The sequence below is a fragment of the Onychostoma macrolepis genome, chromosome 03 (genome assembly GCF_012432095.1).
Source record: "Onychostoma macrolepis isolate SWU-2019 chromosome 03, ASM1243209v1, whole genome shotgun sequence".
Taxonomy (NCBI): domain Eukaryota; kingdom Metazoa; phylum Chordata; class Actinopteri; order Cypriniformes; family Cyprinidae; genus Onychostoma; species Onychostoma macrolepis.
The window spans coordinates 20796196-20808194 of record NC_081157.1 but is presented as its reverse complement, the minus strand read 5'-3'; the positions used below and the strand labels follow the sequence as shown (position 1 = coordinate 20808194).

The 11999-nt window shown below is 35.7% G+C and overlaps 2 protein-coding genes across 9 annotated transcripts in view; one reads left to right on the top strand and one right to left on the bottom strand.

The window, feature by feature from the left end:
• Positions 1 to 304: 304 nt before the first annotated feature.
• Positions 305 to 2947, bottom strand: rln3a (relaxin 3a). The gene is made up of 2 exons (XM_058771233.1): positions 2174 to 2947; positions 305 to 789 (listed from the first exon to the last, which is right to left on the bottom strand). Exons 1-2 carry the CDS (start codon positions 2334 to 2336, stop codon positions 500 to 502), a joined length of 453 nt encoding a protein of 150 aa, XP_058627216.1. The 5' UTR covers positions 2337 to 2947; the 3' UTR covers positions 305 to 499.
• A 1683-nt stretch (positions 2948 to 4630) lies between these two features.
• rfx1a (regulatory factor X, 1a (influences HLA class II expression)) overlaps positions 4631 to 11999 on the top strand; it is a 33605-nt gene continuing 26236 nt past the window's right edge. For 2 of the 8 annotated variants that reach the window (XM_058769938.1, XM_058769937.1), the window contains exons 1-4: positions 5090 to 5424; positions 7574 to 7902; positions 8104 to 8213; positions 11709 to 11804. In XM_058769938.1, the coding sequence (XP_058625921.1) occupies positions 5390 to 5424; positions 7574 to 7902; positions 8104 to 8213; positions 11709 to 11804 (570 nt within the window). In that variant the 5' untranslated portion in view covers positions 5090 to 5389. Of the gene's footprint in view, positions 4826 to 5089; positions 5425 to 7573; positions 7903 to 8103; positions 8214 to 11708; positions 11805 to 11999 lie in introns of those variants that run through there. The other 6 variants (XM_058769941.1, XM_058769940.1, XM_058769943.1 and 3 more) reach the window with 4 other exon arrangements.

Genomic DNA, 11999 nt, shown 5'->3' with positions numbered 1-11999 from the left:
GCCAATACTATTGAGACACTATACTAACTTCTATTTTGTATTTTTCAAATTTAAAACAACATCAGCAAAACAAATTGAGTGAAAAATGCATAATTCCATATATATATATATATATATATATATATATATATATATTCACCATCATTTTGAAGTTTATTGATCACAGTTTATTAAAAGTTTTCATAAATTGTTATGGTTAAATATGCAAATGAGCACAAACTGATTCATTAGCAATTAATGCAAATAATCATCTTTATTCAAGAGTGAAATATACTCTTTTAAAAAGCGAACACACTGAATTGAATACAAAAAGTAACTTATTACTTTACAACATCAAACATTATAACTGCAAAATGCATGGGAGTTCAATGCAAACCATTTAGAAGTCTCAAGGACAATACATGAATGGAGATGGAAAAATGAAACACAGGACAGAATGGAGAAGCACACACACACACACACTTTTTTATTCACTCATGCTATAGAGAAGGTAAGTCTCTCAGCAAAGCGAGCTGATTTCTCCTTTGCTGCAGCCCCACTTGCAGCAGGCGTTGGACAGTCCCACCACTACATCACGTCCTTTTCTGTCAACGGTACGCAACGCTTCAAGCACCTCCTGTGAAATGAGAGAGCGCATGGGCCTGCTGAACACGCCACCTTCCTGTTCCCCTTGTGCCAGTGACGGAAGATTTGAGTCAGGGGCATGCTGGGAGGACGGTGCAGCACCGTACAGCACTGCGCTGTCTGGAGCATTACTGTCATACGAGCTGAATAAATCCAGGATTTCATCTGGGAAATAAGAGATGTTTCATGTAATAGTTGTAAAACAATTCATGAATCACGATGATTTCTGATGAAGAAACTCTTTTCACTCAAAAATTTTGATTTTTAACAATTCATTCAAGAAATAGCAAGTTACACAATGAATTAAACATGGAATTTTGAAATGGAAAGACTTATATAGTATTTTCTTGTGGAATGCACTCCAATAATGTTTTATGTACGACTCCTAAAGAGTGTATGTAAGTCTGTACACACTTTGAAGAATCTTAAATATATGAGAGTTTTGACTAGTTTTGAACTTTTTTTGATCATACACCACTGGAGTTGATAAGATTTGTGTGTGTGTGTGTGTGTGTGTGTGTTTATGCTCACCAAGATTGCATTTATTAATTCAAAATACAGTAAACACAATAATATGTGACCCTGGAGCACAAAACCAGTCTTAAGTTGCTGGGGTATATTTGTAGCAAAAGCCAAAAATGCACTGTATAGGTCAAAATGATAGATTTTTATTTTATGCCAAAAATCATTAGTATATTAAGTAAAGATCATATTCCATGAAGATATTTTGTAAATTTACTACTGTAAATATATCAAAACGTCGTTTTTGATTAGTAATATGCATAACTAAGAACTTCATTTGGACAACTTTAAAGGCGATTTTCTAAATATTTAGATTTTTTTTGCACCCTCGGATTCCAGATTTTCAAATAGTTGTATCTCGGCCAAATATTATCCGATCATAACAAACCATACATCAATGGAAAGCTTATTTATTCAGCTTTCAGATGCTGTATAAATCTCAATTTTGCCAAATTTACACTTAAGACTGGTTTTGTGGTCCAGGGTCACATATTGTGAAATATTATTACAGTTTAAAATTTTCTATTGAATTTTCTATGTCTTTTTAAATGCTTGTTATGCAAAACAGAATTTTCAGGATCAATAAGACTCCAGTCTTTATTGACTAAAAGTATTAATTTTTCAAAAATTTAACTGAGCCCAAACTGAATTTTCATAATTTTAATCCATAATTTTACATGTAAAATGTACTAGTTTAAAGCATAGTAAAAATAGAGATTAAATAGTTATATCCATATGTTTGTAATATTGTTACAACCTAGAATTCTGTATTTTAAAGTTTTGGGTTGCAAAAATGTTCAAATCCAACCTTTTTATTTTCTGTATTAAAATGTATTCTGTATTTTTAATATGAAATCTACTATTGCTCAACATAGTAAAAATAGAGATTAAATAGGTATATCCAAAATATTTAACTTGTAGTTTATTTGTAATATTGTTACAACTAAAAAAATGAAATTTGACAAGTTTTACAAAAAAAAAAAAAAAAGTTTTACAAAACCTGCTCTGCAAGGTCTGTAATACTAACCTGTGTTTGTCAAGGAGCGCTTCCATCGAGAGCCTCCGCAGGTGAAGATGACAGCGCGGATGAACTCCCGGCCGCATAATTTGACTCCGTACGAGGGGCCGTCCAGTGCCTGTACTCCAGCCAGCAGCAGACACACTGCAAGCGCTGTGGTTTTCCACATCATGCTGAGAGCAGATCTTCACTGACAGCAGCGGTTAGTGTTCAGAAGCTGGTTTCCTGCTGGGCTTTCTTTGGTTTGGACAGGTGCCTGTTTGACGGCGAAGTTCTGTGATTTTTCCCAGGTCCCTGTTCCTGCTTATAAAGAGGTGAGGGGCACACATGCTCAAACCCCCCCAAGCAGGAGTCACAGATAACCCTGTAAGATAGTGGCGGAGACCTTTCCAATAACAAAAGCATGAGCAGGAAAGGTGAATGTGTAATTATAAGGGCATTCTGTGACACGAAACACTCTTTCTTCATTTAAATTGATGAATCATATTTGCCATACGACTCATGTCAGGATATTGCAGTATGAACAACAGTGATTTTTCTTTGCATACAGTGATTGAATTAAGATGTCTGTCTGTTTTTTTCTATTAAATTCATTGCAGTTAATCTTTTTATTTACATTTTTATGCATTTGGCTGATGCTTTTGTCAAAAGCAACCTACTTTGCATTCAAGATAGCAGTGTTTCACATTTCTTGGGAATCGAACCTATATGACCATTAGCTTTATTATTTTTCTTAATTAAAAATAATTAAATCAGTAAAATTTTATTTACATTTTGTATATAATGCTTTAATCCAAAGAGACTTGCATTGCATTCAAGATACACATTTTATCAGAATTATATTTCTTGGGAATCGAACCCATGACCTCGGTGTTGCTAGCACCATGCTCTCCTGTTTGAACTATAGGTTTATTATTTTAATTTTTAATTTTATTTTTTCATTTAAAAATAATTTAATTCACAATTAAAGTTAAAATGTTTAGGTGATGTATTTTTATTATACAAATTTTATGGCATGTTTTGTAAAATGTGTTTATTTTTTTGCCATATATGAAAGTTTTATATATTTATATTTAATCTATAATGATTTTATCCAAAGCAACTTACATTGCCTTCAAGATACACATTTTATCTGCATTACACATTACCTGGGAATCGAACCCATGACCTTGGTATTGCCATCATGCTCTATTCTTTGAATTACAATAATGTATTATTTTTCTTAATTAAGAATAGTTACATTAATAATTCAAGTTAAAATGTGTAGTTGATGTATTTTTATGGTCAAATTTTTAAGGCATGTTTTGTTCAGGTTAAATGAAGTAAAGTGTGTTTTCTTGCTTTCATAGGCTAATCATTTATGAAAGCAAGAGCACAGCTCCCCAAAATCTGTCCTGAGTTCACCCGAATGCTTGTTTTACCTTCTTTGCACTTCAATGCATAATTTATTTTGACCATTTTTTCCAGACCGAGTGATGACTGAGGTGTAGAGGTTAAGAGACAAAGAGATGTAGCGAGCATGGCATTTTCAAAGTGTGATAATACAGTCCATTGCACACGAGCGATCCTTGCATCCACATGGACAAAGGTCACCAATATCCAAAATGACAACAGAATAATGAATTTTTAACGAATGTGATAACAATGACAACAGCATGACATTTCGAGAGACATTAACCACAATATTTGACGCATGGAGGATGGTGGCCATGGAAATATATGTAGGCCTATAATTTAATAGTATAACGTGTATAATATTATATATATATATATATATATATATATATATATATAGGCTATGAATAGGCTATATATATATTTTAAATATATTATTTGAAATCTTATAAAGAAGCACAAAATTCCAGGTCCATCACATTCACTTTTCTCTGGATCTGTTAAGTAATTTTAAATATATGCAATTCATACAAAAAAATTATAATTTGAGTACATGTTCTGTGATGACCCTGATTTCAATTTCCTAATTAAAATTAATTAGGCAAGGCAAGTTTATTTATATAGCGCATTTTCTACACAATGGTAATTTAAAATGCAATTAAATGAATGAATAAATTTAAAATGTTGAAGTGTATTTTTATGATCAAATATTGTAAGGAATATTTTTCAGGTCAAATGGAGTAAAAGTGTGGTTAGTTTCCAAAATACATTTTGAAATATATCAAAATTGCATACATTTATTACATACATTTCGCTTTATTTGGAGGAAGAGGCTGTTGGATCGCGTGCTGAAAGCTCTTATACAACGTGGATTCAGATCAGCTTTCTATCAGTTGTTCTGTAATAGCGAACGACGACCTACCGACACGACTGATTTCAGATCAGTACACAAAAGCGTGAGGCACGGTTATGATTGACACGCTTCAGACGAACCCGGCGCCGTATGTCGCATTGGCTGCCTAGTTCCACCAATAGGAAGACGCGGCGTTACAGTTATTGTATCCGGACCAATCAGAGCGAAGAAAAGGGGCGGGAACTCAGCGAGTGGGTAGCAACAGTTGCCCGGGTGAGGACGAAGCGCCATAGCCACGGTAGTCGTGGTGACAAGAACCCAGCAACGAGAATCAACAACAACAACAACCCGATTCATTGACAAAAAGCCTATTAAATCCAAAGTACCGCTGGAAAAGTCACTCGGAATAAAAGGTGATTCCGTTTTTTATATTTCATATGAAGTCTCACTGTGTGGAAAACAGAAACAGGTGCGAGGATGATGATATGTTTAGCGTCTATCGATGTCCAATAATCATTATCGGTGAGCGGGATTGCTGAGCGATCGTGTCCACCGCCAGACAGACGCGTCTCTCTAAGGATAGACATTATTACCTGCAGCCTCTGCCAAAGCTGCTCGTTGTTATGACGATATACTAGATAGGTTGTACAAAATGGCGGGTGTTGTTTGCAATAATACGTGAGTCTCCATACACATTGCTGGATAGCCACCCATCCGTAGCGCTCGGCTAGCGTTGCTATGGAGCCAGGTGTTATAAACGCTGTTGGCATAGTTACACCGACGACCACGTTGACAAACCCGCCGTTATTGCTGGATAAACCAGATGCGCTCCTGTTCTTCACCTTTACTGACCACTCGATGCCTATTGGATGTGAAACCATATGTAATATAATGTGCAGAAATGGCATTCGTGTCAGTCAGTGCATTGTAAATAAGATGCAAAGCAGGACATTTGACTGCGCAGGTACTGGGTCGAGATGTTTGCACGACCACGAGTAGATTCTTTTGTCAGGTATATACTGTGGTACTTTATGTGTTAAGTTTATGAATATACTTACCAGGTTCAAATGGTTTATTTATTGACATTTCTATTGTTTAAAATATGCCTTATGGGTGCATATGCTTATATAGAAGCCAATACCTGTTAATTTATGTAAATAATACATTTTCATTTTTATTATTATGCATCTTGTTACATATTAGATCATTATGTCTTTATTATAATTATTATGTATAATTATTTGCATTCACGCATTCAGGTGGTGGATAAGGAGATCCCCTCACAATGTAAAGCGCTTTGAGTGCTTAGAAAAGTGCTATATAAATTAAATGAATTATTATTATAATTACGTAAGGGCGTTTTTTGTTTATACAAACCAAGTGATGCATAACCAAACAAGTGATAAAAATTAATAAGGTAACTTTATAAGAAAACAAAAGTAGCAAGATGTATACAGGCTTGATTTGATTATAGCATAATTGAATCATAAATTTTCCAGATTAGAGTAACAGTAATGAAGTAAATTAGGACTGACACATGAAATTTGACATTGATATTGATATTGATTTTTTTTATTGACATTGATATTTGTGACCCTGGACCACAAAACCAGTCTCAAGTCGCTGGGGTATATTTGTAGCAATAGCCAACAATACATAGTATGGGTCAAAATTATCGATTTTTCTTTTATGCCAAAAATCATTAGGATATTAAATAAAGATCATGTTCTATGAAAATATGTAAATTTCCTTCTGTAAATATATCAAAACTTAATTTTGGATTAAATTAATATGCTTAAGAACTTCATTTGGACAAGTTTAAAGGCAATTTTCTTGATATTTAGATTTAGATTTTTATTTTTTTGCACCCTCAGATTCCAGATTTCAGGTTGTATCTCAGCCAAATATTGTCCTATCCTAACAAACATATACCAGTGGAAAGCTTATTTATTCAGATTTCAGATGATGTATAATTCTCAATTTAAAAAAACAAAAAAAACAAATTGACCCTTATGACTGGTTTTGTGGTCCAGGGTCACATTTAAGGTTTTATTAACAATGAGATTGGATTTTTAAACATCTAAGACACTATTTGTTTTTTTAGAGAACTGCACCTTATAATTTTTATTTTTTTGTGTCCAAGTCCCACTTTGTGTTCTTGACAATGGTGTGTGCCCTCATTCATTTGCAAGCAGTGATCAGGTTACTGGTAATAGGACACCAAATGCTCTGCCCTAACCTCCCCTCCTCTTCTTTTTGCTGGCTCAACAGTGGTTGTAGTTTTTAGGGCTTTCTTGGAACCATATGGTTGTGCCAAGGCGGTGATTAGTGATAATAATGAAAACTCAATTAACTTTGATAGTGTTATTATGGCAAGCATCCTCATTATTATTGCATCAGTGCATAACTTATCCTACACTATTGACAATGGTGATTTGCTACACCTAGCAAATGATGAAATTAAAAAAATCATTGCATGGCTCTCTGAAATGCTTGATTCTGACTGGTCATTTGCGTCATTGGAGGTCTAATATTCCCCAGTAATGACTGCTGTCAATAATAGCAATGCTGAATAACGGCTATCTGAGGCCAGAGCTTCTTCCATGTCTCTTGTATGACATTCTAACTTGCTCTCTCTTGATTTATACAAATGCAGCTGGTACCATCTTGAGTCTCACTTATCGACTGTGCTGAAACTGAATTCGGAGAACTGTATTATTAGTAATATTGTTGTCAGGACTATTGTTTTACACGTTTCTAATGGATTACGACAATAAACAGATAAGATTTTTAAACTGTTTCAACGCAAATCAATGTTTCATTTAACGTAATTATTTATTTGGTGAAAATCTGTCTAATAATTGGTTTACTGTACATTATCACTTAAAATGTTCATCTTGTTTAAACTTGTTTGCTTGACTTGATAATATACATTCAGCCAGTTGTTATCACTGAATAAACCCCCGAAACGGTGATCAGGACCATGACGCGAAAATTATGCCTTACTTATTGATTTACATTAAAGGCACCTATTGCCCTAGCAATACACCAAAATTCACCATGTTCAATCATACAACTGCATTTAAATGTATATTTAGAAATGTATATTTCTATATATATCATGTGAATCTGTGATTAATTTCTCCTTTCATTGCATTCAGTCCAATGGCAACTCCAGCGTATGTGAGGGAGCTGCAGCAGACCTCCCAGCCTCAGGGGGGCGGTGTGACCCCCACATCAGGCCAGGCTGCCACCGTGACGGCAGCTCCGCAACAATTCCTGGCTGAACTTCAGACTACAGGGGCCACGCCTTCAGCGGCCCCGCCCACCGGCCAGACCACGCCCCCTCCCTCACAAGCACAGAAGAGCCAGGCACCGCCCGCACAAGCCCCGCCCACTCAGACTCAATATGTCACAGCTGAGATTCAGAGCTCACCTACGCAGTCCAGCAGTCAGAATACACCACAGTACATCGTTGTCACGGTTACAGGTAAGAGATCATAAACATGAATGACATGCTATAGTCTCTGCTCAGAAAAAAATACGTATTATTCCTGTAACGCTGCCAACTCCAAGGTCACGAGTCTGATTTGCAGAAAGATGTTTACCTTGAATGCAATGCAGGTCACGTTGGATAAAACATCTGTGAAATATTAATACACCTCTTTTTCTCCATTTTTCCTTTCTGTAGAGGGTTCTCTTCATTCCAGTGACTCTGTATCAGATTCTAGTCCTCCTGCTGCTGTAGTCCAGACTGGAGTTCCTACACAGGTGGTGCAGCAGGTGCAGACCGCCCAACAGGTAACACTAACCCTGAACCCTAACCCTGTGCACCCAAATATACAGCAAAGCCACCTGCACCACCACTCACCTAAACAAGCACAACTTTGGATTGCACTGCAATAGCATCAAGGGTTAAATCAAGAAAGGATTGAACATATATATACTGTACTACTGTTATATTCATCACAGATGCACTGAGTTGATCAAAAGTGACTGCATAATTATTACTGTTTAAAATATATTCAAATGGAAAATGGTTCTTTCGAATTGTAATAATGTTTCACAATATAACCTTGGTGAACAAAAGACACGTCTCTCAAAAACATTTTAAAAACCTTCCAAATCTAAATTTTGAACAGTAGTGTAGATAGATATACAGACTGACACAAATCTATAGAAACCCTTTGGAATTATATGGCTTCTCGAAATGTGATTTGATCAAATTCAAGGTCATGGTAGCAAAATATGCGATAAGCGATCAAGGTCATGTATTTAAGTATGTGAATGTTTAAAAAGCACTTAGTTAAAATGACTTGAAGTGTTCAAATGAATGCATAACAATTCAGGTATTTTTGACCTGTCTTGTAAAATATTAAAATACAAAATGTGAAAATACAGAAACTTTCTTTCATACTAAGTGCTTTTTTTTTTTTTTTACTTCAGTATGGTCTAATTAAATTAGATTTTGTCAGATCAGAAGAAGTGTTGTTGAAGTTTCGAAAACCGTGAGAGGATTTTTAAACACCTGGGCCTCAGTCAGTCCACAGATGGAGGAAACTCAGCACTGCTTGTTGTTTGAGTGTGAGTTTTGTAGAACAGCAGTTCTAAGAAAAAGACTTGCCCTGCGGTCCTCAAACGCATGAGACCTGATGATTGAGGTTTTTTTGCTTTTGTCTACATCACAAATACCCTAAACAGCACTAGTGGGAGGAAACCACTGCTCTCAAAAAACATAAATGTGTTAAAGACAAATTGGTAGTTTAACAGTTCTGCTGGAATGTCCAAAAGATTCTGGTAAATATACACAGAGCTAGATAACATTTTCTACAGGTTAACAACTGTACATCCACAGGTGAGCAACTGTATGTCCAGGTTTACTAATGCAGACCATCACGCAAAGCCATATAATGTGCATTTTTCTTATATTTAAATATAAGATTTATATTAAGATTTAAATGAATGTTCCTGTTTAATCATCACAAAAGCTTCAATTGCAAATGCATTCCTGTAATAATTGCTTTTATAAACTGTAAGTCATACACTACTGTTTAAAAGTTTGGGGTTAGTAAGGTTGTTTTTTTTGTTTTGTTTTTTTAAGGAAATTTATTTATTCAGTAAATTTTCCATTTTCCACAAAAATGGAACTGAAAATTAAGTTTTTTCATCACAGGAATAAATCACATTTTAATATACAGGTGCTGGTCATATAATTAGAATATCATCAAAAAGTTGATTTATTTAACTAATTCCATTAAAAAAGTGAAAGTTTTAAATTATATTCATTCATTACACACAGACTGATATATTTCAAATGTTTATTTCTTTTAATTTTGATGATTAGAGCTTACAGCTCATGAAAGTCAAAAATCAGTATCTCAAAATATTAGAATATTTACATTTGAGTTTGAATAAATGACCATCCCTACAGTATAAATTCTGGGTATCTCTTGTTCTTTGAAACCACAATAATGGGGAAGACTGCTGACTTGGCAATGATCCAGAAGACGAACACTGACACCCTCCACAAAGAGGGTAAGTCACAGAAGGTCATTACTGAAAGGTGTGGCTGTTTACAGAGTGCTGTATCAAAGCATATTAAATGCAAAGTTGACTGGAAGGAAGAATTTGGGTAGGAAAAGGTGCACAAGCAACAGGTATGACCGCAAGATTGAGAATACTGTCAAGCAAAGCCGATTCAAACACTTGGGATAGCTTCACAAGGAGTGAACTGAAGCTGGAGTCAGTGCATCAAGAGTCACCACGCTCAGACGTCTTCAGGAAAAGGGCTACCAAGCCACTTCTGAACCAGAGACAACGTCAGAAGCATCTTAACTGGGCTGTGGAGAAAAATAACTGGACTGTTACTCAGTGGTCCAAAGTCCTCTTTTTAGATGAAAGTAAATTTTACATTTCATTTGGAAATCAAGGTCCCAGAGTCTGAAGGAAGAGTGGAGAGGCACAGAATCCATGTTGCTTGAAGTCCAGTGTGAAGTTTCCACAGTCAGTGATGATTTGGGCTGCCATGTCATCTGCTGGTGTTGGTCCACTGTGTTTTCTGAAGTCCACAGTCAACGCAGCCATCTACCAGGAAATTTTAGAGCACTTCATGCTTCCTTCTGTTGACAAGCTTTATGGAGATGCTGATTTCATTTTCCAGCAGGACTTGGCACCTGCCCACACTGCCAAAGGTACCAAAAGCTGGTTCAATGACCGCAGTGTTACTGTGCTTGATTGGCCAGCAAACTCGCCTGACCTGAACCCCATAGAGAATCTATGGGGTATTGTCAAGAGGAAGATGAGAGACACCAGACCCAACAATGCAGATGAGCTGAAGGCCACTATCAGAGCAACCTGGGCTCTCATAACACCTGAGCAGTGCCACAGACTGATCGACTCCATGCCACACCGCATTGCTGCAGTAATTCAGGCAAAAGGAGCCCCAACTAAGTATTGAGTGCTGTACATGCTCATACTTTTCATTTTCATACTTTTCAGTTGGACAAGATTTCTAAAAATCCTTTCTTTGTATTGGTCTTAAGTAATATTCTAATATTTTGAGATACTGATTTTTGACTTTCATGAGCTGTAAGCTCTAATCATCAAAATTAAAAGAAATAAACATTTGAAATATATCAGTCTGTGTGTAATGAATGAATATAATATACAAGTTTCACTTTTTGAATGGAATTAGTGAAATAAATCAACTTTTTGATGATATTCTAATTATATGACCAGCACCTGTATATACTGTGTGTGTGTGTGTGTATGTATACTTAAAAACATAAAGTCTTATTGACTAAGTGGTAGTATAGCTAAAACATACTTAAAGGTTCATTTAGTCTTATTGGGTTTGTGTTTTGGCTAGGAAGTTTACATTCACCAATAGCATTATAGAAATGCACTATTCACAGTAAGCTGCAGTTTATTTGTCCATAAGGGGAAGGTTCTAAAAACAGGAGGGTTACTGAGGTAAAGCGAATGGTATTCAGGTTAACATGTGATCATCTCTGCCCCAAATCAATTTTATTAGGCCACTGATATGACTGGAGTCTTTATCTTATTTTAAACACAGTTGCTATTCATTTCTTCTGGGGTAAAGCTTTTTAATGAGAAAAGAAATACTAAGTTGAGTGTCTGAGAAGCTTCTTTCTGTAACTCCCTTCATTCTGTGAAAGTACATAAGCATTAGAGCTGTAAACCATGGCCCAGTTTAGATTAAATTAGATTGTGTTTTGCCATTCTTGCAGTAGCTTTTTTCAGCAAGCTAATGTTTTCCCTGTAATCTATTAACAGAGGTCAGTGGTTCAAGCCACATCTCAGACAACGAAAACAGAGCCGGGCACCCAGCTGAATGTCACCAGCCTACAATCGGTGCACCTGACACAGGAGGTGAGCTCTCTCACTCATATAAATGTGTAATTATGTCAGTAAAGACTGGCTTTGCAGTCAAATTGATGCCTTTGTCCAAGGTCTCTCTCTTTAAAATGCATTTTATGTGACTCCCATTTCATTTTCAAATGTTCACAATCATGTCATCTTGAATGTATTGCATTAAAGGAATAGTTCATCTAGAAAAAGTGGCTT

What these genes read in the sequence shown, in the direction of transcription:
- rln3a (XM_058771233.1), bottom strand. Translation starts at nt 2,336, where the DNA reads ATGATGTGGAAAACCACAGCGCTTGCAGTGTGTCTGCTGCTGGCTGGA. An exon ending in GCGCTCCTTGACAAACACAG is followed by an intron (nt 790 to 2,173) that starts GTTAGTATTACA and finishes CTTATTTCCCAG; the next exon opens with ATGAAATCCTGGATTTATTC.